We start from the raw sequence: 25,669 nt of genomic DNA on the forward strand, positions 1-25,669 counted from the left end.
AACAACTAATATTGACAAATTTTTATGAACTGAAGTCCATGTTTTAATTTGGGCTCATTCTTTGTTCTGTGCAGTTTTATGGGTTTTGACAAGTACATAATGCCACATGTCCACCATTAATCACAACATTATAAATAATAGTTTCAGTGTCATAAAAATCTGTGCTCCACTTCACCCTGTCTTCCACCCCTTTCCCAGGCCCCAGACAACCACTGATCTTTTTACTCTTTAATTTTAACTTTTTCCAGACTGTAATATAGTTGGAATCATACAGAGGTATGGTCTTCAGATTGCCTTCTTTCCATTATGCATTTTAATGTCCTCCATGCATTTTTGTGGGTTAAAAAGCTCTTCGCTTTTTATGGCTGAATAATATTCCATTGTATGGATGTACCACAGTTTGTTATCCATTCATTTATTGAAGGATATCTTAGTTGCTTCTAAGTTTTTGAAATTACAAATAAGGCTACCATAACATTGTGTACAGATTTCAGTGTGGGATATAAAAATTTCAGCTCATTTGGGTAAATGCCTAGGAGTGCAGTCATTGGAGTGTATGATAAGGCTACGTTGAGTTTTGTAAGAAATCCCAAATTGGCTGTGCCATTCTGCATTCCCATCCGCAAGGAATGAGAGTGTCTGTTGCTTCATATCCTCACCGGCATTTGGTGTTGTCAGTGTTTTGGAATTTTGCCATGCTAGCAGGTGGGTTATGGTACCTCTTTGTTTTAATTTATAATTCTCTAATGATATAAAACGTTGAGCATTCTTTCCCATGCTTATTTGCTCTCTGTATATCTTATTTGGTGAGATATCTGCTGAAATCTTTTACTCACTTTTAATTTTTTTTCTTCTTCTCATTGTTGAATTCTTTGTATATTTTAAATACAAGACCTTTTATATGTGGTAGCAAATAATTCCTCCCAGTCTGTGGCTTGTCTTTTCATGCTCTGAGTGAGAATTCTTATTCATATATCCCAGTCTACTTATGCCTGCTATCATCTGATTCCATATGCATGTGTCATTTTTCTAGTATCATTTATGTAAAATCCATCTTTCTCCAAGATATCCACATGATTCCCCAATGCCATCTTTGTTGTAAATCCAGTGCTGTTGCTTCTTAGACTTCTGTCATTCATCAGTCTATTTTTTCCTACCCTGACTCATACCCTTTTAGAAAAAGAGTCTTAATGGCTGATAGGGCAAGTCTTTCTAACTTGGTCTTTCTAAAGAGTGTTTGGGACATTCTTGGCCATTTTAACTTCCATATACATTTCTTGCCTTGGGTTGGCCATGCAGTACAATGCTGATAGAAATGGTGGTTACAGGCATTTTTGTGGTGTGCCTGATCTCCAAGGGAAAACTTTTACTCTTTCTCCACTACAACAAACTTAAAAGTAGGTACTTTTATATGTATATATATTTTTATTGATTTTTTACAGAGAGGAAGGGAGAGAGATAGAGAGTTAGAAACATCGATGAGAGAGAAACATCGACCAGCTGCCTCCTGCACACCCCCCACCGGGGATATGCTCGCAACCAAGGCACATGCCCTTGACCAGAATCGAACCTGGGACCTTTCAGTCCACAGGCCGATGCTCCATCCACTAAGCCAAACCAGTCAGGGCTAAAAGTAGGTACTTTATTGCCACTTGTATTTTATGGATGAAGAAACCAGGGCGTAAAGTGGTTAAGTAGACTGCTGAAAGTGGTGATGCACCTAGTACGTGTAAAAATTGTGTTTGGAATGTAGTTTTGTTTGACTCCAGAGCTTGAGATTTTAATCACTTGATTAAGAATAATTCTGCATAAGTGATCAGCAAGACACAGGGTTGGGTTAGATGTGATGTGAGCCAAACCACATTGTATAACTAGAACAATTTCCTTCCTGTTTTATAACTACCAGTGAAGCAGTATAAGCTACTTAATGATAGAAACAGAAGTAACTAAATACAGATACCACTTATCGAAGGGGATTCATTCTGAGAAATGCGTTGTTAGGCGATTTTTACCATTGTGCACACATCAGAGAGCCCACTCACACAAACCTACGTGTATTTGTATGTGCTATACTTTTATACAACTGACATCCCTGCAGGTTTCTTTACACCTGCATCCCCACAAACTCATGAGTAATTGTAGTGTCTGGAGCAGAGTGGGCTGTGGAGGCGTACAAAGGAATTGGAGAACTCAGTGGCATTCTGGCTCATGAGGCACTATGTGGGTCCTGTAAGATGTTTGGATCTTTTTCCAAGTGCAGTGATATGTTTTTGGAGAAATTGAAGCTGGCGGGTGTTATGATGTGGTTTACATTTTTTAAAATATATTTTTATTGATTTCAAAGAGGAAGGGAAAGGGAGAGAGAGATAGAAACATCAATGATGAGAGAGAATCATTAATTGGCTGCCTTCTGCACGCCCCCTACTGGGGATTGAGCCTGCAACCCCGACATGTGCCCTGACCAGGAATTGAACCGTGATCTCCTGGTTCATGGTCAATGCTCATTTTTAAGAGATGACTTCACTATATGGAAAGTGGGTATTAGGAAGCTATTAGACCATGTAGCTATTGAAATGGGCCACAGTCAAATAATATTGGTTGGATTAAGATGGTAGCAATGAGGGTGCAGGGGAGAAAAAATACACATATTTGGGATATATTATAAAGATAAAATATGAGAATGTGAGAATGTAAGATTCATAAGGAATTCTACTGTATTTAAGTCCATCCCCAGCACACAGTGGACATTAACAGAGTATTTGATGGATGAGTTGAATAAATGAATGAATCAAATGTGTGAAGAAAAGAGAGGAACCAAGGATGAGTCATATGTTTTCCAGCACTTTCAGGCTCCTGTAGCATTAGATAATTTCAACTCCATAGGATTATGATTTTCTGGGGAAAAAAATTTTCCTAGTAGGGATTTAATGGCCACATTTAAATACATAACTCTAAATATGTACAGTGGGTCCTTAAATAATGTCATTTCATTCAATATTATTTCATTATAATGTTGTTGAGATGGTATAGAAACTTAACTCTTATTTATATCAATTAGCCTATGGTAACATAGGTTTCAGCATACATTTCACTGCAGCTCCATGAAACTATAGGTGAGGTTAAGTGAGGACTTACTGTACATTAAGGATTTTCTACAATAATAGAAATAAGAAAAAGAGAGCTTCATCTTGAAAAGGTAAGGGCATTTATATGTTCCAAACCTTCATTTTCTGCTTAGTGAAACTGACACAGGGTAACCTTTCCGTCCTCTTACCTCAGTGCTCTTGTCCTTTCCTCCTCTGATCTTCCATTTCTATCTGTTGTTCTCACTTGTCTCTATCATGGAGCCACATGGATGATGAATCCAGTATGTTATGGGACCAACTTGGCATATTTCTCTCTAGTGCATTGAATTTGTCTCCTTGGTTTTAGGCTATTTTTCCAGCTATTTTCCCCCATTTATTTCCCATTCAGTCTCCACCTTATAAATATATTTTACAAAGAAAATGAAAACCTGCCCATATGCCTTTTTAATATGCATGCCAATATTTTTTGTTTTCTTAGGATGTGGGCAAATACAGAAGTTTTATGACTGCATTACATATTTCACCAAATCCTGGGTGTTAATACAATTAAAAGAATACATTTTAAAGATAAATAGGATTATTTGTTTTGAGAAATAAGGTTATATATCAGATGCTCAGACAATGGACTCAATCATAGATTATTTCCAAAAATTACAACCACAAGAGATAATAATAATAATAAAACAAAAACAATATTGAAGGTTGTCTACTAGATTAGATTTTCTCTTATCAATGAAAGCAATAATACAGTAGTAGTGAGTAGCCTTACTTAATAGAAACATCAAACATCCAAGAGAAAATAGGTACACGACTCAGCAGAGATGTAAAACAAATATGGAAAAATGAGGAAAATTAAAGTGAAACTACTCTTTTCTCAGACTTACAAGAGCACAAGTAAAAATACTAGCTTTATACTTGAATGCTTACTCTAACTTTCTCTCAATCTGTTTTCTCTCTTACAGAATTTCTTTTACTTGCCATTTTTCAAAAAATCACCTCATTCCCAAATACCATTCTTCCAACTTTGCTTGTCTGTTTCTAAGCACTTATATCTCTGTTGCATCCAGGACCACAGTCTACCATGACCTTGACTCTCACCTTCTGCTCCCAATTTTACTTCCAGGTGTCTAGTTCAAATGTCCAAGCAGAGAATCCAATTATCTGGCCTATTTACCAGGTTTCTGTCTAGCTAGCTCATGAATTTCCTGCCCTGGGGTCTGGTGCCTTAGTTCAGCCAGCTACCACCTCACAGACTACATATTACCTATTGTGAAATAATCACTATTAGAATTTATTCAAAAGAGAGTATATCAAATATATTCATAGTATAGCATAGTATCTAAGACAATGAACTTTGGGTCAGAACCTAGGTGTGTCTCTTTGTGATCCTGGTCAAGGTTTTTAATCTTTCTATGTATGGACATAGAAAGATTTCTATGTCCTTTATATCTTTCTTTCGTGTATGTCAGAATTAATAATACTTTCCTCATGGGGTTGTTACAAAGATAATGAGATACTGTTGGAAGAGCAGTTAACATAATGCTTCACCCATAGTCAAAACTTCATACTGAAGCTATCGCCACCAGCATGCACAGCAGCAAAAACAGGCAGAATCCCCCTCAAAATTATGCTCTGTTAATGTTTTAGGTCAGTAGCATCCTGACTACTAGTAAAAATTAGTTACCCAGATTTATCTTAGTTATCTAATTTAAATTTGCTCATCATCATGATGTAAGTCTTTTTGCTACATTGTAGAGATGTCACAATCACTTAGAGAAAGCCTGCAAAATGCTTTTAATCTATTGGCATCAGATGTTGTATGAAATAACATTTGTAAAGCCTTAAAGCTATACAGCATGTCCCAATGGCTCTCATGATGTCTTCTCTTTGTAACCGGTGCCTTCCATGGTCTTTCCTTTCTCCAACAGAACATTGCTGTTCTGTAGAAAAAGGGAGCGCTGTTTCTGCCTAAACCTTTCCAAGTGTTTCATGTTTGGAAACTAACATTGTCTACTTTGGAGCATCGTTTAGGCTTTTTTAATCTCCAAAGGTTCCCTTTCAAATTCTAATGTGAAATATGACATATGAATTCCCCTTGTCTTCTGAAGCCAGAATTTATGTTCTAGGAAGAAAATAAAAACCACATTCTAGAAAGCACGAGGAAACACTAAAAATAAAATAGTGGGGAGGCAAAATTGTGCCGGGAGCCGGTCCATCCTTGCTGTTTCAAGGGACCTGGCATATATGGCATACTGTTCTTAATATGTTTGCTCACCTTCTTGGCACTATGTGTTTTAACCAAGGTCTCTGAGAAAGGTTGTTTTCCCCAGGTAGGGATTTTCCCCTGAAGTTAGGGAGGGAATAAAACCCCTCAACTAAGTGCCAGGCGGGTAATTAATCCCTTTAACTACAAACAATCATGCTTAAACTACATAATCTTTTCTCCCTGGAATGGAGATAAGAAACGCCCTAACCTTTGTAATAGAGATTGATAGGATTGAATCAACTGGTATAAATACAGTTGTAACAAGACAGAAACACTCAGAACTTAGAACAGAATCAAGAAGACAGAACCTACACGGAGCCTAGAGACAGAAGAACTTCGCTGGAGAGAGCATGCCGGAGGATCCTGGAGAGGGACTGGCCTCGGAGCCTAGAGACAGAGCCTAGCGGGAGAACATGGCAAGGGATCCTGGACTGAACCTGATTACAGAGATTGGCAGGAGAACCTGACTGGAACCTGGACATTGAACCTGACTGGAGAGCCTGGACAGAACCTGGCTGGAGAACCTAGCGAGGGAACATGGCTGCAGAGCCTCGCTGGAGATCGGAAGCAGAACCTCTCTGGAGATCCAGACCAGAACTTGGCTGGAGATCCTGGCTAGAGATCCTGGCTAGGCTGCTGATCAACTGAACGCTGTCTCCGTGTCATTCCTTCTTCGCCGACTCCGTCCACACCTTTGGGGACCCCTGGACCTGCTGGGCCTGGACCCCAGCAAAATTGAAAATACAGCTTTTAAAGAGAGGATCTGCTGACAGTGAATTCTTGGCCTCCAGGGGCACCCCTGGCCCATCTGAAGCAGGCGATAGGCTAGAATACATGGGAGGAAGACAAGGGAGGAGCACATTCATTTGACATAATCTTGGAAAGGAGTGAACTTCTAACCATTAGTTAAAAACGTTGTTATGTCTAATTTACTAATGTCACCAAGAAAGATTGTGTTAACAAAATATACCATGTCTTTCCTGAGTCTAAATTATTTGATTACTGACCTAAGTTTCGAGAAAGTTTACTAGTCTGCCCCCTCGAGGCGAGCTGAGCTGATCTAACAGATGTAAAGTGTCACCAACATTCCCCTCAAAATTGTGCCAACGCAACATATGAGATACCATGCTTTAGAGCAGGGGTTCTGGACATACTCCTGTGAACAAAGTTGTAAATATATATATGTTTTCATTAGGATGTGGCTCAGAGCGAATAGACAAGCCCCACCTTTCTCACTGTGACTCCAGTCCCTTTCTCTTCCGATGAGTTGAGTCTGGTGACACAATCCTGACATATTGATGACACAGTCTAGCCTTGTTACTCGTAAGTATGGTCCATGGGCCAGCAGTGCTGGCATTGCCTGGGAGCTTGATAAACAGTTAGGGTCTCAGCACCATCCCGGCCTGACTTAATCAGAACATGCATTGTAACACAATCTCTAGGTGACTTTTGCCTATGAAAGTTTGAGAAGACTGGTCTAGAAGCACCTTGTGGGATTGAACTTTTATTCTTGCTTCCATCATGGATTTACATTTGGGAAAGATTACTTAGTGTGTTTCAAGAATCTCCATTTTTTCGCATCCATAACATAAAAATAGTTTTCACGTTCCTTGGCAAAGCACTGGTGAGGCTAGATGAGATAGACTATGAAGTGCCTTATGTGGAGAAGGGAATTAAAGTCTTGTTAATTTACGGAAGAAGACTAAAATATACTCTGAAGAGGAAGGATAACAATTGCATTGGAAACACTTGGCTGTCCGACAGAATTCGTTTATTTCCTATCAGAAGCCAAGGGAAGTGGAAATAATTAACCTGGCTTCTGTTTCCAATGGGAGAGAGAGAGAGCGCAGTGCTCTTTCCTGTCCATCTTTTTTCTTGCTCTTTTTACAATCTGGTAAAATAGGAGAAATAATCTTGTGCTTCCTGATATGTAATTATAATTTAGAAAAATATTGACATAAGAATGTGAAAGAGAGCTTTTTACAATATTACTTTACAGAGAAGCCCCTTAAAGGTACAGGAGTAGTCCTGTGGGCTAACAGGCCAGTGCTCATCTTCCATATAGCAACCGGGAAAGGACTCACCTCTGCTTTGGGCTCAGGTGCAAGCTCTGTTTCATTGTGTGCTTATATCCTTTTGTTCCCCTATGATTCTATTTATCATCTGTTTCTGTTATTACTGAATGCTCATTTAATGGCCCTGTGAAGGCCTAAGCACCAGCCACTAGCAGCAGTGAAAACAATATAAAGTCCTTGTCTAGGTGTGGGCATGGTTAGATCCTGAGTATCTAGCAATACATTGTACGCCTCTCAGATTACGACACAAAAGAGCCAGTAAGGATATTTTTATTTGACGACTCGCATCACCATTTTTATTTTATTGTCCTCACACTTGTGGGCTCTTCTGGAGTCAGGTTATTAGAAGTTAGACACAGAGGCTTTCAATTTAAGGTTTCTGCTAAGGAGAGATGATGGCTGAGCAGTAAGAATAATGCAATAACTTGCCTTTCATTTTCCTCCTTATTTCTCCAAGAGCTTTAACCTTATCTCACTATTATCTCCAATTTCAAAATGGATCCAAAAAGAGAATATTATTTGTTCACATTTTAGGTGGATTCTGTATTAACTTTCAGTAATCTTAATAGGTCCACTTCAACTGTGTGTTAATTTTAAAGTTACACACACACACACACACACACACATACACATACACACACCACATATATTTTCATTGCTAATGTTCCAAAGTGGAAGTGAGGGAAAGAAATATGTGTCTGTAGAAGAGAGATACCTCTGATATTTTAACATAAAGATAATATATAGCCATATAAGTATGTTAAACAATAATAAAATTATCCAAAAGGCAGTCCTTTTTTCATTTATGGAATGTATTTTATGTCACATTATTCTAAGATTCTAATTATTTTTATCTTTACCAATTTAATATCTGTTGAATTAGATACATAATCAACACTAATAAAAGAGAAAAATGGTAATTGGGGTACGAGCTACCCTTTTCATTGGCTAATCAGGGCTATATGCAAATTAACTGCCAACTAAGATTGGCAGTTAACTGCCAACAAGATGGCGGTTAATTTGCATATGTAGGCACAATGCAAGGAGGGGAAAGGGAAAGCAGGAAGAAGCCCCCTGCCACTGACAGTGATGGGAAACCCAGGGGGGAGCTAAGAGCTGGGGGGCAGGGCAAAGGCGGCCCTGGGCCCTGGGGCCGCCTTTGCCCTGCCCCCCAGCCATGATTAGAGAATCAGGTGCCTTTTCCGCCCTGACCAGTGATAGCAGGAAGTAGGGGTGGAGCCAGTGATGGGAGCTGGGCACGGTCGAAGCTGGCAGTCCCAGGAGCTAGGGGTCCCTTGCCTGGGCCTAAAGCGGAGCCCACGATCGTGGGGCCGCTGCAGCTGCGGGTCCCCGCTGCCGGGGCCGGACGCCTAGGCCAGAGGCGTCAGGCCTGGGCAAGGGGCCGATCCTGCGATTGAAGGGTGATGGGGGTCAACGCCTGAGGGCTCCCAGTATGTGAGAGGGGGCAGGCTGGGCTGAGGGACACTCCCCATCACCACCCAGTGCACGAATTTCGTGCACCGGGCCCCTAGTCTTAATATAATCACTTTACTAAAACTGACATTATTACAAACTAATGTATTAGTCAAGAGTAATTTTGTTTTCTATCATACATTTTAGTAGAATAACTTCCCAGCTTAGTGAACAGAGAGAAACATAAAGAAGCCACTCTGTGTGTCTTTGCTATATGCTTGCTTGATTTGCTTCTTGAAGTTTATTAAATATGTATTACTTACTTTAAAAATACTGTGGTCCTGAAGGCTATGTATTTAGACTTTATTAGAAGTAGAGTCCCACCTGCCTACTAGCTATAAAAAACACAGGGTTTCACAGAAGTAGGTTTACAGTTGTGAGTATGTAAAACAGAGTTTATTTTTGTATTATTGATTATTGTATTGTTCTCTATAGGAAAAACTGTAAGCCTACTTTTGCCTTTTCCTTTATATAAAATGACCATTTTCTGGTGTGTCTGAAAACTGCGAGGGTCCCAACCCTAATGTCCCCTCTGAGACTCAGATGTCATTGTATTTAATTTTCTTAAAACTTTCCATGTCTCCAGCTTACCTGCAGGACTGCTAGCATGCTTCGTATTTCTGTGAAGGTGTTACCAGTGGTCTTGATGATCTCATAAAAGTTGACTTTCTTTACAGCTTTATTGAGATATGTTTCACCTATCATAAAATTCACACATAAAAACACACAGTTCAGTGGCTGTTAGTGTACTCACAGGGTTGTGTAACTGTGGTCATAATCTAATTTGAGGACATTTTTTGCACCACATAGAGAAATCTGTACACTTTAGCAGTCAACCCCCATTTTCCTCCCTGGGGAAACCCCTAATCTATTTTCTGTCTCTGTGGGTTTGCCTATTTTGGACATTTTATATAAATGGACTCATATAGCATGTGGTCTTTGGGCATTGACTTCTGTTACTTAGCAGAATGTTTTCAAGGTTCTTCCATGTTGTAGTATGTTCATTTTTTTAAATTACTGAATAATATTCCATTGTGTGTATAGGCCACAATCTGTTTATCCATTCATCAAGTGATGAACATTTAGGCTGTTCCAACGTTTTGTCTCTGTGAATAGTGTTACTTTGAACATTCATGTACAAGTTTTTGTTACCACTCTTTAAAAATGTATCTTTATTGTTAAAAGTACTACAGATCTCCCCCATTTTTCCCTTTTACCCCTTCCACCCTGCACTCCCTCAGGGCACGTACCCAAGTTTCAGGCTCGAACCCCAGTGTGGGGCATGCAGGAGGCAGCTGAACAATGATTCTCTTTCACCATTGATGTTTCTCTCTCACCACGCTATTGTCTGTGTCCATGGGTTATGCATATAAGTTCTTTGGTTAATCTCTCCCTACCCACCCATCCACTCCCCACCTCCCCTTTTATGTTACCGCTATATATATAAAAATTGATTTCAGAGAGAAAGGGAGAGGGAGAGAGAAAGCTCCAGTAAGCTGAGAGCTTCAATGGTGTCACTAAATGCATGTCTCAGCCATGTCCTATAGATTGGCTCCATTCTCATGATTCCTGGAATCTTCTAGTTCACATCATCACACCACTCAGTTTAGGAAAAAAGGGAGATTGATTCTGTGATAACCCCAAACCAAAGTTTTTTGGTAAGATTTTAACTGGGTTTATTGTTATTGAGGTCCCCGGCTCCAGCTGGCCTGCTCTGAAACCCATGCTCATTCCTAAATCAATGACTGTGGCCAGCATGATGGAGCTGCCATTGGATTAACCTAGCGCAAATGGTCCCCTGCATCTCGGGTAGAGTTGCTTCACTAGAAGCATTTGGGCTGGGCCTGGAAGGTTTGGTTAGGAACGTGAGTGGAGGAAGCAGAAAGAATAACCATTATCTGCTCAAAGCCACAGACCACAGGCAGGTTTCTTCTTTCAGTGGCAGTTAAATGTCATCTGGGAAAGTGGTTCTGAAGCCTGAGGGTGTGCATTAGTTTGCTAGGGTTTGCCTGTGCCATCACTATATTTCTGAAGCACATAACTCTTTTGGTTTCATAGGCTCACAGATCGAGAGGAATTTTGCCACAGGATGAAACATTCCTTGGGTCTCTCCAATACCAGATATAGCTGATATTTGGATTAGATTTTAAACTTAGCATTGATGTTGGAATGGGTGAAGACTTTGGGGATGTTGGGATGGTATGAGTATGTTTTGCATGAGAGAAGGACATGAATTTGGGCTGGCTAGATGGTGAATGATTATGGTTTGATTGTGTTCCTCCAAAATTCCTATGGTGAAGTCCTGACCCCTGTACCTTAGGATGTGCCCTCATTAGAAATCGAATAGGTGCAGATGTAATGAGTTAAGATGAGGTCACCAGGGTGAGTCCTAGTCCAATATGACTGGTGTTCTTATAAAAGGGACACATTTGGACCCAGAGGCACACACACAGGGAGAACACCCTGTGAAGACTGAGTTTTTCTGCCGCAAGCCAAGGAACCAACAGAAGCACAGAGAGAGGCCTGGAACAGATCCTTCCTTCCCTAGCGTCTTCAAAGGGAACATGACTTTGCCAAAACAAAGTACCGTAAACTGAGTGGCTTAGATAACAACAATTTATTGCTTCACAGTTCTGGAAGCTGGAAGACTGAGATCATTGTGTCAGCAGGGCCTTGTTTTAGGACCACAGTGTCCAGTGTTCTCACCTTGATTTTAACTGGGTTTATTGCTTTTTTTATTTTAATAGAAGAAACAAAAGTGTCTGGAGATGATGAAATGGAGAAGCTCTACAAATCATTAGAGCAAGCCAGTCTATCTCCTCTTGGGGACCGACGACCTTCAACCAAAAAGGAGTTGAGAAAGTCCTTTGTGAGGCGGTGTAAAAATCCATCCATAAATGAGAAACTCCACAAAATCCGAACCTTGAATAGCACATTAAAGGTAAAAAATTTCAAACTCTAGATGAACTCTGTGGATGTGGGGTAAAGAATGGCTGGTTCTGCAGAGATTCATGCTAGTCACTGCGTGTGTGTGTGTGTGTGTGTGTGTGTGTGTGTGTGTGTGTGTGAGGGAGGGAAGGAGGGAGGGAAGTAAAAGCAAGTCCAGTCTCTATGGGATGAGGTGACCTTTGGTGTTCTTGAAGCACCACAACACTCACAGGGGTAACCCATCTACTTTTCTACATAGGCCTTGATTTTCATATTCACGATGATATAAAATTTCAAATGTTAAGCTCCTTAGAAGTCAAGGACCATGTGTAATAATTTTTGTGTGTGTACCTTTTTACCTAGCCCAACAGATATTGATGAGCGCTTAACATAGTTAACTTGTGAGAATAAACAGTAATATTAATAAGATCTTGGGATTCCACTGATTTATCACAAAGTGCCACTATTCTGTACTACATCCAGAAGAAATTTTCTAGACTTCAAATACAGCAAAGACTTAGTGACTCTCAGCTGTAGGCTCTGCAGCCAAGATATGCCACGAGAGCTGAGCAGTAGGAAATATATACATCACGGTAATAGACCAGCAGATGTTTTCACAATGGGAATGAGGGAGAGTGTGCAGGATGTACTGATGCTATTTTCAGGGCCTCCTGTAAGTAAAATGAGTCCTTATAACAAAAGCATTCTGCTTTCACATTTAGATTATAGCATGAGCAGGAGGAGGCCAGGATACTTGGTCAACTGGTCCTGAACTAGCAAAGGATTTATAGATTCTGAAAAGCCTTGATAGATCCTGCAATTAATTTCTGTTTTGTGCATGTCCTTCTGTATCAAGAATTTGAGTCCCTTTCCAGATAGAAATATCAGCAATCAAAGCACAAGGGTACAAAGACATGGCTGAGTGACTCTTAGTTAGATGTCCCAGTTAGTCAATAGAAGACCTCAGCACCCTATAAGGCTGCAAAAATGAGGCTGAAAAAGAAAAGGGAAAGGGGTATTTTAATTATAAATATTTTAAATAAAATCCAAATGCAGAAAAATTCCCTAACCTTTATTGATGAAAAACATCACTAGCACACATTTTAAAGGCAAATATGTTACATTTCACATTATGTACAGAATTGATAAATGTTTGGTTACTTGATGTACTATGCCTTTGTATGTTGGGATTTTACTAACTTAATTGTGGTAACTGCTATAAATGAATATATTTTTCATTGAACAAATATTTCCCAAATCTTACTATGGACCAAGCACTATTCTAGGGCACTGGAACTATCGAATGGACCCCACCTGACAATGGAAACGGAGAAAAGCAGTTAGAATGCAATGTGCTAAGATGTTGTAGTTGATACAAGCTTAGGGTGCTTTGGTACTCCAGATGAGGGAAGTAGCTGCCTATCTGAGGCCGTTAGGGACAGTGCTGACAACTGACAAATGAGTAAGAGATGAAGAATATCAGGATGAGCCAAGCTGGTGTGGCTCAGTAGTTGAGCGTCAACCTATGAGTCAGGAGGTCATGGTTCGATTCCCGGTCAGGGCACATGCCTGGGTTGCAGGCTCGATCCCCAGTGTGGGATGTGCAGGAGGCAGCTGATTAATGATTCTCTCTCATCATTGATGTTTCTATCTCTCTCTCCTTCTCTCTTCCTCTCTGAAAAACAAAATAAAACAAAAAAGAATATCAGGATGAGAAGGAAGGGCATTCAAGGAGGAGGAACTGGCTTGGGTAAATGTATGTCAGTGGATCATGCTTTAGTCCATGTTGAGAGACATAGGAAATGGAGGCTAAGGAAAGGATAGGCAGTGCAGGCCATTTCTAGAAGGAGAAAGACTGTGTTCTCCACCTCTCATAGAACAGCAGGCTTAGGATTCTAGACCATCACAAGACCGTGTCCTAGCCTGGCCACTGAGAGGCTAGGTTTATACACAGAATTCAAAGGTTTTAGCCGCCTCATGTGGTTCTCTGTGATCTCCTGCTCTCTGTGCCCTGTGGCCATATAATTGATGAATCCAGCTTTTTCCTTTCTCCCTGTGCATTAGATATCTATTGCTAGGTAACAAAAAACTCTTAAAACTTAGCAACCATAATCAATAAACACTTATTTCCCGGTGTCTGTGGGTCAGGCATCTGGGCGTGGCTTGCTGAGGAGCTTCTCCCTCAAGGGCCTGTGATCCAGGCCTCCGCTGGGGCTGCATTCATTCCTCCACTGGGGGAGTCCGTACTCTCAGGCTCTCTCATGAGGTTGTTGACAGAATTCAGGTCTTCACAGGTTGCTGGACTGAGGGTCTCAGTTGTTCATTGTTGGTGGGAGGCCACACAGCTCCTTGCCCTGCAGCCCTTTCTCAGGATAGCTCCCAAAATGAAAACTGGCTTCCTTGAGAGCAAGTAAGACAAGGAGAGCGAGTGAACAAGATGGATCATATGCCCATGTCAGTCATGACATCCCATTACATTCACAGTATTTACAGTATTCTGGTCCTTAGAAGCCAGTCACCAGGCCAGCATGGACCCACAGAGGGGGATTATCTGAGGGCATGAATACCTGGGAGCAAAGAGCACTGGGGGCTATGACAGGGGGTTATAATGCCCACTGAAGAACCACTCTGTACATTCCTGGAAGGAACCTTCCCAGAGATCCCTTAGGCCTCACGAAAGTGTGATGCTGGGGCTGTGAAACATCATCCATGTCACCTGCTCCTGTCAGCCTCATAGGAGGGAGGAAGACATGATTGTGTGGAACTTGACTTTGGTGAAAAAAATGCACATCAAGCCATCCATTGGACAAAGATAATTTAGTACTGTTTATTTATTCATGTTGGAAGGCTATAAGAATTATTTTAACCATCTTTAATTAATTTTTAATTGAATATATTGCAATGACATTGAATAATACATTTATACCAGTTTCTGGGGTACAATTCTATAACACATCATCTGTATATTGTATCGTGTGTTCACCACCCCAAGTCAAGTTTCCTTCCATCACCATTTCTTCCCTTTACCCTCTCCTACCTTTCCCTATCCCCCTCCCCCCTGGTAATTACCAAACTGTTGTCTGTCTATGAGTTTTTTGTTTTGTTTTCTTAATCCCTTCATTTTTCACCCAGCCCCTCCCACCTCCCTTCTGATGACTGTTAGTCTGTTCTCTGTATTTATGAGTCTGTTTCCATTGTGTTAGTTTATTTTGTTCATTAGGTTCCACATATAACTGAAATCATATGGTACTTGTCTTTCTCTGGCTTTAAAATGCTAAGCAGTCAGGATGGTGGTTGTCTTTGAGGACAAGGGAAGGATATGATGGGAGGGGCCACAAGTACAGCCTCTGAGATACTGGAAAGGGTCCTTTTTTGACTTTGGTGGTAGTTACAGACTGGTCCATTTTGTGATAATTCATCAAGTACAAGCCCTAGTGTGTGTGTGCTGTTCTCTCTATATGTTACATTGCAATATCAAGATTTATTTAAAAAACACAACACACTTCAAAGCTCGAGTGTGGACAAGCAGAGACAAAAGTTTCATGCAGAAACAAGGGAACTGTTTTAACAATAGTGTTTATATTAGTGATAGGCACATTCCATACATGAATATCCCTGTATAGGGATTGTATTGGGCCAAATGTGGAAATTCTTTAAGAACACTGAGCAGACTATCATGTCATGCTCTAATATAGATCTTAGGAATTTCTGATAGCTCAGCATCCACTGACTTTTGGCTAAGTCTGCCTTTATTTCTTAATGAATGATTACTGGAATAATTAAGGGGTCTGCTTGAAAGTTTATCTCAGGGTTTCCCTGGTCTATGTCAAGAGGAACCAACCCTTCTTGGCCCTACTGCTCCAATAGAATACAATTTCAATGCTTAGGTTTTGAATCAAGTTAATCTGCATATTTGGAGTGAAAAATGAAATTATAGCATCTGTCTTTCGCAGTATTTTTTGGAAGCCCTACCAAGCCCAGCTTACCTGCCAGAAAGCAAGGATGGTGTTGTAAAAATGGTTCAAAGCTTTGGGAGAGCAGGACCCAGTGTGATGGTGCCGAGTCCAGGGTGCTAGGTCTGGGAAGGAGCTCAGAGGGTTTGTTGTTCCATTAATTCCCTTCCTCTAAATTCTTGTCTGCAGTGTTTTTCTTTTATCCATTAAAAACTAACACAGACTTGAGCCAACTGGTAAGACATTTGGATTGTTTAGAACTCTAAAACACGTGTGGCGTTAGCCCGAAGTTGAAGAGACCCTTTCCTAGAGCCTTTTATCGGATTTAGAGGGATGATTAGTGTATTTTTGCCTTTAAAAATTAATTTTCCAAATTTTGTTCAACTGCAAAGACCTTATTTGTTTTTCAGTAAAATATTAGGATCTCTCTCTGAACAGATGTCAAAATTTCTTTAGAGCAAAAGTAAGAATCCTTAAATAACTTCATATGAATAGCACTCTGGTGTTAGAGGATGAAAGCTTTTTTTTTTTTTTAAATACTGTTTTTTGATGGAAGCATCAATGTTGAGGACTCAGAGAGAAGAAAGGAAACTCTCCGGACCCTGGCTCGACTCTCTGCCAGGAACCCTCCCCGGCTCCCCGCTAACTGCGCCGCCCTCTGCTTCTGGTCCTGGCCACCTGCTTGCTATCCTTCTTCAATCACCCCTACTGAACAATTTTTTCTCTTTTCTTAAACCTAAATATATCTCTTGATTTTCATCTATTATCACATCCTTATTCACTTGATTCAAGATGATAAATCTCATCACTCAGACTTCTGTATGGGGGGACTTTTCTCTTTAAATCTATATTATTCTGGCCAATCTAGAAACTGGAAAAGAAGAATACAAAAATGTAATAAAACAATAGATTTGAGTGCCACTAACACTTGTGATCAACTATGACCAGATACTTCGTTTGGATAAAACAAATGCTGACAATTCTAGAATCCTTAAAACTATGTGGAAATGTGTGTATAGTTAGACAAGTATAGATATGTGACATACATATATAACATATAATATATATACTAGAGACATGGTGCATGAAATTAGTGCACTCAAGAGGGTCCCTCAGCCCAACCTGCACCCTCTTGGAGTCCGGGAGCCCTCAGGGGATGTCCGACTGCCACAGAGGCAGGAGAGGCTCCCACCACTGCCACTGCGCTCGCCAGCCATGAGCCACTGGGCACACTGACCACGAGGGGACAGCTCCTGCATTGAGCGTCTGCCCCCTGGTGGTCAGTGTGCATCATAGTGACCAGTTGTTCCACTGTTCGGTCGATTTGGGTATTACCTTTATATAGGATATGTGTGTGTGTGTGTGTGTGTGTGTGTGTGTATGTATGTAACATGTATAAAAACATTTTTTGTTTACGGAGATGATTTTTGGGGGTTCCAAATAGGGTTCATGATGCAAAAGAAATTAAAAAGCAAATGAATAAGTAGTTCATTCATTTCTTATTTCATATATTAATTTTTTCAACAAGTATTTAGTGAATGTCCACCATGTGTCAGTCATTTTTTCAGGTACTTGGGGATATAGCAGGGGGTATATCACACAAAATTACCTGCCCTCATGAAGCTATATTTAGGTAGAGGGAGAAATAAACAAAGTAAGTAAGTAATTTTATAGTATACAAAGTGATGATAGATTTATAGAGAAGAGAAGGTGGATAAAGAATGTTGAGGGATCATTAATTAATTAGGATAGGCATGAAAATCCTCTTTGAAAGATGGAATTTGAGTAAATTAATTGTGTAGATGTACGTAGTGAGCGATAGGAACTGGGGAGAAATATTCTTCTCATTGTTTCTTTTCCTAAAAACAGTTGAACAAGGTCATCAGCTGCAAGGGAGGATGGGGGCAAGGCTTGAGTAGAGACAGGAAGTTTTGAATTAGTCCTTTGGAAGAGGGAGAGAGGAAAGGGATGAGAAAACGTGATGAAAGTCCACTTAATGGCAGTGGTCATGAATTTGAACTGTAACCAGTGAGCACAGCTGTACATTTTTAGCTACACATATGCCATCCTGAAGGTAGGTAAAGAGAGTGGTTCATTAATATATATGTATTGAATGTTTTCCTGCAATTGGCATTGTGTTAGGTATAAAGAACACAGCAATGAATGCAATATGTTTATTATCGTCTTCCTTACAAAGCTGTAGAATAGGTGGTACGAGGAATCCATGAATATCTACACATAACATGATGAGCAACAAATGGTGCTCCAGCCCACGGAACCTTGGACATGAAGAGGAACCATTAAGGGGCTCAGCATTTTAGGTGGATCCTGGCTGCCACGCGGAAGGTGGATTTGAAGTGGAGATTAGAGGCAGGGATCCCTTTAGGAGGCTGTACAGCAGATCCAGTGTGGTCTATTGGACTTAGTATCTGAAATTAGGGTGATAGTCATAGGGATGGAGAAGCAAGAATAGATTTGAGATAAAATTGTTAGGACTGAATAATCTTTTTTTTGAAGGTGGAAGCTGTTGCATCTTAATTTGACCTCATTTCTTGACTACAGAAACCTTCCCTAACCTGGGTCCGACATTTCAGAAATGCGTGTCATTGATTACAGAGGAGGCAGGGTGAGGTGAGATAATATGAGTAGATTCTATACTCTATTAGCACCAGCGCAGTATATACTATTTTCAAGGAAGGTTAGTAGTCTTTGAATAAAAAAAATGGCCTGTATAGTTATTCTGCTTTTATTAATTAAATAAATGTGTGTGATTTATTAAAAATTAAGATAAAATACAAAAATATATATTTTTTATTGTCTTATATCTTAGGGAAAGCACTGTTTTCCATTTTACTTGGTGAAGTTTGGCTGGCCACTGAAATAATGATACAGTTATGAGTTTCAGGAGGAATAATGGTCACACTAAGACAGAACTATCAGTGTGGTGTGCAAAAATGGATTAATCAGAGAAGCATCACATAGGAGACCTTGGCTGTATGTCTAGTTCTTCCACTGGGTAGGATACCTAACAGATGTCCTGCCATATATCTTAGGATTGTTGTAGGGATTTGAATATTAATGGGTAAACACACTTTGATAATTTTTATGAATATGTATGTGCAATTATTTGTACAAGGGATGAAGGTGGCTTATTGAAATTGAGATACTCACTACAATCTCCATCCCCCCCTCTTTTTTCCTACTTGGACAGTGTAAAGAACATGACCTGGCCATGATTAACCAGTTGCTGGATGATCCGAAGCTGACAGCCAGAAAATACAGGGAGTGGAAAGTCATGAACACCATGCTGATTCAGGACATCTATCAGCAGCAGCAGGACCCTGCGTCCGCATCAGCCCCTGCAGGCTCCCCCTAGGGAACTCCGGAAACCATCTTCCTCTGCCTCTGTTGAAAGTTCTGTTTGACAACAAGCCAGCATTCTCTGCCCTTCTCCCCCCAAGCAACTCTTCGAGATGTTGCAAGAGCTTACATTTTTCCTTAAAAGGAAAACTGAGACCAGTTCCTCAAGTATCAGCTTCCAGTAGAGATGCAGTCTTGATGAGGACCAGCACCAGGAGCAGCAGGACTCCTTCCAGGTGTGGCGTTCCCATGGAGACTGGAGGGATGGAGTCAAGTTGAACAGTCTTTGTGTTCCTGCTGGGAGCTCAGTTATGCCAGACTCTAGGTGGAATGTGAAAACTCTAGCTTCTGTTCCCTGCTCTCAAGAGAATTACAACAGTCTGTGGACGAAGGATCACCTTTTTACCATAGAAATATTCAGTTCTCCAATTCTACTGGGTTGGGCAGCGGAGTTCTCCAAATCATTTTGTTGGATGAAGGAATGGTTTCTATGGCAGCAACTGGAACAGGACAAATGTTTTTATGGAACTGAAATCCCCTGCCCCTGGTCCAGAAAGGTGGTGCCTTTTCCACGAGTGGAGAAACACTTCATAGCGAGTGGGGTGTGGGAGAACCCGAGAAGGAGGCGTGTTCTGTATTCCCCTCACTCAAAGGACAGCTTGATGGCTTCATACTTCACCAGCTGGGGGTGGGGTGGGATCTCATTATCTCTCCTTTCCACAGAACAGCTAACAAAAATGTCTCCTTATTCTTGGAGGCCTCTACCCCTTCCCAGCGTTTCTGAACCACTGTAGGAGGCAGTAACAGGTCCCGCAAGGAATGTTTGCTGCAGTTGTCCTTGGGTGTGTGCCCGTGCACAGTATAACTTTATGTCTAGGTTCCCCAGGATAAATATTGATGAGATCATTCTGTTATCTGAATTGTTTAAATACCTTTACTCCAAAAAACAACAACAACCAGCCAACAAAAACGACAAGAGAGTTAAAACATGATTGTTTTATTTTTGTATGTTGATGTCACATTGTGTCCTATGTGAATAGCCATCTATAATGTTTGTTATTTAAGTATATTTATAGAAGTTCAAATTACTAGTGTTTTAAAAGATGATATACTATTCTATGTTTTGCTCAGTATATATTCTCAAAGGATATACATTTTTGCTTGAGAAAAATAGAAATACTATTGATGATTGATTCATTGGAATTATTACATATATAATGTATGAGGAATGCTCAGGAAATCTTGTGGGATCAATGAGGGGGCATGCAATAATTATCTTTAATTTTCTGATTTATCTCTTTCTCTCTCCCACCCTCCCTCTCTCCTAACCTCCCTCCCTCCCTTCCTCCTAGCCTCCCTTTCTCCCTGCAGAGGGCTTAAATTTCTCTGTTTTAAGTCACCCCCTTAACTGGAAATGGATTTTCATCTTACATTATCCCTTTGGATAAATAAACTTTAAACCTTATGCCATTTATGCCCTAAACCAAATGAAACACAACTAATGTAGTCTTTTGCCTAAAGACCTGTAGAAATTTAGGGGTCTGTTAAAGAGAACTAATTTCATTAGAGAAGCAATATGAAAGTCTTCCCTTACTAATCATCATGAATATTTTTCACCATAAAAGTAACCACAAACCACCAAAACCCCATTTTGGCCCTACCCCTAGCAAATGGTCATCATAACACAGTTTTCTGTATAGCATTTAACCATGGCTTGACATTCAAGTGGAAATAACCCCTGAATTTTATCTGCAAACTAAATGGAAATAGTTGCTGAATATTTTCCCAAGCTTTACTAAGAAGTCTTAATACTTTGCAAAAAAAAAAAAAAAGAAAAGAAAGTAAAGAAAAACAAAACAAAATAACCGCCAACCTAAGCATTAGGAAAGAAAAAAATCAAACTAGAGAAAACACACACACACACCCAAAAGAGGAAGCAACCTGTAGTGTTAGAAGCTTGTGTGAGATAAGAGACCAGGGCAGTAAACTCTTCAAAGTTCCTGCACCAAGTGGAACGTGCTGGGCGAGGTCACAGGCCACACAGAAGAGGGCGCCTGGCCTGTGATGAGTTACTGTTGGCACCGGAGAGAAGTAACCATTCATGTCCTCAGATTGGGATCTGAAGCTTCTGGTAGGAGAGGCCGATGCTTTCATCTCTCCTCTGGAAATGATCATTTAGCAGTTATTAGAACATTGATTGTGTAGGACTCACAATGTCAGCCACCTGTGGAGGGAAGGAGACGTAATGGAGGAAATAATAATGGAGTGTGACATACTGTTTTCCCACCTTTGTTCTCTGGTTCCCAGCACCAAACTATACATGTCAAGAGTTGTTTTTTTGTTTGTTTTTTTCCCCCTAAATTGAATTCTTCCAAAAGCTTTTGACTAGGGCTTGGGATATATTTCAGTGTTCTGTTTTGGCTTTTCATGAATACACATTTAACTGACCTTTTAGTAGACTTTCCCTTAGAACCATCCAGAAGCAAAATAGGTTCATGAGATTACTTAATCAAGCCGTTATTTTCATTATTTTTCAAAGTCAAGTTAGTCTAGACATGTTTGCTTTGTTAGTTAAAGCAGCCACTTTGCAGAATCTCCCCAAATGGGAGTTAAACTGAACTGTACCATTTTGCATCCTGCTCTCCTAGACCAAGGGGAGACTGCTCTACCCACACCTGTAGACATAGGGTCTGAGGGCAGTGGATTGACCCAGAACCATGGCTGTTCAGTAAGGAAGTAGAGAATCTCTAAGCGTAACCAGGTCCAAAACCTGTGGGCACCTTCTATTGATTAGGATCTGGATCAGACTCCTCCTTGGGGTTGCCGGGAGGACCACTTCTCACCACGGTTAGTCTGTAGACCCAAACTGGTGCCTGCTAGGATACCCTCACCTCCTCTATTGCAGCACATGCTAAATCAGATGGCCCCATATGTGGGTTCCATCTTTTTTGCTTTTAATAATTCTTGGTTCTGCTACAATCCCAGCATAATATCAAAGGCCTGGGAAGAATCATAAAGCACATTTTTGCAAAGACTCCAGGAAGCCTAAAAAAGAACTTATGTTTGAAGTGAGATTTCAATGTGAACCAACGCCTTATATGTATGCAGCACTTTATAGTTTGCCAACAGTGTGTTTCAGGCTCCCCCTCCGCCTCCCCAGTGGTCTTCATGGGATGATTGTGGTTTATTACTGCTCAGTCTGATGGAGCGAGGAAACACACTCTGAAAGGTGAGGTCCTGGGGAGGGCCCCAGGTGGTATAGCCAGGACTTGCACTTGTTCCTCCCTCTCCCCTTTGCTCAGTTGTTGTTGTGTCCAAGTAGTTGGTTGGACTTGGAGTGCCCAGGCCTTTGTGCTGAAACGGGCACATGCTGTGGTGGCTTTTGCAAAGTCATCCATTTGAACCCCCCGGGGGGAAAGGGGGAGGGAGCCTTCTTTTCCTTGAACACAGTCTCTTCCCACGGGTTACTGTCCCTCCCGCAGTGACCTGCTGACTGTGAACTGGGGTTTAACCTAAGAACTCTGGGATTCTTTGCTTCCTTCTGAGAAGTCTGCTGCTTGTGAGGTGCTGTGAGACCCTTGGATGAAAGAGATACACTTCAAGAAATGGAGTGTATTTTTTTGTTTTCCTTTCAAAGAGTGTCAGGAGATGTCAGAGACCGAGCTTAGTGGCTTGGGGCCACTAGTCACGTAATTGTGAGGATAATTTCCCCAGAAAGCCTTTAAATCACTAACAAAATCAGAGATAAAACATTAAAAAAAACACTTTTAAGTCTTTTAAAGAGAGATGACATTGAAAGGTAATATTTTGATACAGCCACACTGAAGATTTAGTGAGCAATTTAAGTACATGGGGTGCCTATCTGAAAGTTACTATTTATTGAAGAGCTGCCATGTCCAAACGAAGTTGTAGGATGTGTTTCTTCTTCAGTCTAGTAGAAAACGGTATTTGATTGGGGTGTTCCCATGTATTTCCCTTCCAATGTTTTGTTCACTTATCTCGCAAGAGAAACCAAGTCCTAGAAATGTCAGCTGACTGCCCTGCCTGGGCTTGTGGAATATGGAGTTGAAAAGGAAAACCCTGAAACTGGACTGTAACAACCCATGCAAAATGGACTGGGAGGGGACAGTTCTGGTTTCACACTATGACGCCAATCTCAGGGAACAGGATATTGAGCGGCTACACGTTTCTCCACATGCTGAGACAGGAAGCTATTTTCTTGCATCCTCTGCACATCTTTCTTTACTCTTCCCCATGTTACCACAGGCCACAGAGAAAATATTAAAAAAAAAAGAAAAGGATTTTTGTTTAAAAAAAATAGTTCTTGCATTTCCCTTGCTGTGAGGAGACTTAACTTCTCTGTATTGGTATTTCGAGTCCAAAGGGGAAGCATGCCCCATGGAAACACAGCACCCCATAATAAAACCAAGATTATAAGTCACCATGTATGCTAATGTCCTTGCATGAGGGGGATGTGACTTGTAGCACTGCATGGTCTTTGGGGGCAAGATGTTAATGTGGAAATGACACCTTCAATTTCATTGTGCTTTCATTCTCTGTCACCTACCCTCTTGGATTATTCTGAAAAGTGTCATGGCTCATTTCTCATTTCTCCTGCTTTATTTTTTTGAGGTTGACTTGTAAGATAAAAATAAAACAAGGTGAAATATATATACATAGTAAAATTATATGGAAAAAAATTAAAATATACTACTGGTGTTCATTTTCTGCCCAACAATGTTGTATTCTCAAAAAAAAAAAAAAAAAAAAAAATTCTCCGGGAAGTGTTTGAGGGCTGGGTGTTTATCATCTGTAAAGGTTACAGCGCCCTCTAGTGCCAGCCACTAAAATAGATGACTGATATTTTTTATTTTTAAAGAAAAGATGTAATTCTGTTGGGAATTCTTTTTCAACAATAACTGATGTGGTCTCCTCCAATGGGCCTCAGCTTACAGGTTTGTTAGCACAGAGATATTTATATTTTTCAAAATTATTGGTGTACAAACTTAGACTTGCATATTATATATCCCTTATCCTTACTCAGCACCCACCTCTTCCTTAGAGATTTAAACATTTATTCAGATTATAAAAAATTTACAACTTGTGGCACATCAGTTACTTAAAATACATAAGCTATTTCCATGAAAAATAAACAAAACTAATACTGAAATAGCATAATAAATCACCTTTATTTTGGATCCACTGATCAGAGGAAGTTAGCCTGCATTTGAACTTGATTGCTGTCTATACAACGCATTGTTTTATCTCTCTCTCTCCCAATTCTCACTTTACTTGTTGAGCTATAGCCTCGCTTTTTTCCAGCTCACAACCACCAAGTACAATGTTTAGGTGCCATATGGAAGCAGTAAAAATTATTCTAGACCAGGGGTCGGCAAACTCATTTGTCAACAGAGCCAAATATCAACAGTATGATTGAAATTTCTTTTGAGAGCCAAATTTTTTAAACTTAAACTATATAGGTAGGTACATTGTTATTAACTTAATTAGGGTCCTCCTAAGCTGGCCTTTTCTAAAAACGTCTCAATCTGATGGAGGTACGTTCGCTGAAGTCGACCCCTTCCAACTCTCCCATCCACACTCGTCTTGTATACTTGTTTCATCTATCTCCTTTCGTCCATCCTCTCCATGTGTCCAAACCATCTCAACATACCTTTCTCAATCCTCGACACTACATCTTCTTTCACTCCACAACGTTCCCTAAAATTAACTTAATAAACTTTACTTAAAGTTTTAAGTCAACTTCGCACTGTATGGGCGCGCCCGCACATGGTATTTTGTGGAAGAGCCATACTCATGGGGCCAAAGAGCCGCATGTGGCTCGCGAGCCGCGGTTTGCCGACCACTGTTCTAGACCAAAGGCAAAAGTATAGTCACTATATGATAGTGTGCTCCTGATTTCTAGAGCAATCCTGTGCCAGTTTCCTATTGCTGCTGTATCAAATTACCACAAACTCAGCAGCTTATAGTTCTTATGTGTTTTCTTATAGTTCTGGAGGCCAGAAGTCTGATGCGGTTTGGTCCCAGGATGGCGTTCCTCCAGGAGGCGCCAGGGAGAATACATTTCCTTGCGTTCTCCAGCTCACCCCCATTCTTTGCTTCATCTTCAAAGCCAGCAATGTTGTGTCTCTGCATCTTTCTTCTTAGTCCTGCCCTCCTCAGCCTCTTAAAGACCCTTGTGGTTACATTGGGCCCACCTGGAAAATCCAGAAAAACGCCTCTATTTTACGGTTAGCTGACTAGCACCTGGATTCAATTTCCAACCTTTTCATTCCCTCTTGCCCTTAATTCCCTTTGTAACATATACACAGGTCCCAGGGGGTGGGACATGTCCATGATTTTGCCCACCATACATTTCTACTTCAAATATTCTGCTTCATCCCCCTGAATCATCATCATGCCCCCCCCCATAGTTATAGGTTTAACTATAAGCATGAAAGTCCTTTTTGTCATACCATGCGATTTGAATTGGATTTTATTAAAATGTGGATCACCATATAATTCTATCTT

General features: G+C 40.5%; 1 protein-coding gene across 3 annotated transcripts in view; it reads left to right on the forward strand.

Moving 5' to 3' along the window:
• Window positions 1-23,863, forward strand: part of IPCEF1 (interaction protein for cytohesin exchange factors 1) — a 150,683-nt gene extending 126,820 nt beyond the window's left edge. For all 3 annotated transcript variants that reach the window (XM_059699999.1, XM_059700000.1, XM_059700001.1), the window contains exons 11-12: window positions 11,648-11,841; window positions 18,993-23,863. In XM_059699999.1, coding sequence (XP_059555982.1) covers window positions 11,648-11,841; window positions 18,993-19,157 — 359 coding nt within the window. In that variant the 3' untranslated portion in view covers window positions 19,158-23,863. The remainder of the gene's footprint in view (window positions 1-11,647; window positions 11,842-18,992) is intronic.
• The last annotated feature ends 1,806 nt before the right edge of the window (window positions 23,864-25,669 follow it).

This window comes from Myotis daubentonii, chromosome 6 (genome assembly GCF_963259705.1).
Source record: "Myotis daubentonii chromosome 6, mMyoDau2.1, whole genome shotgun sequence".
NCBI classification, from domain to species: domain Eukaryota; kingdom Metazoa; phylum Chordata; class Mammalia; order Chiroptera; family Vespertilionidae; genus Myotis; species Myotis daubentonii.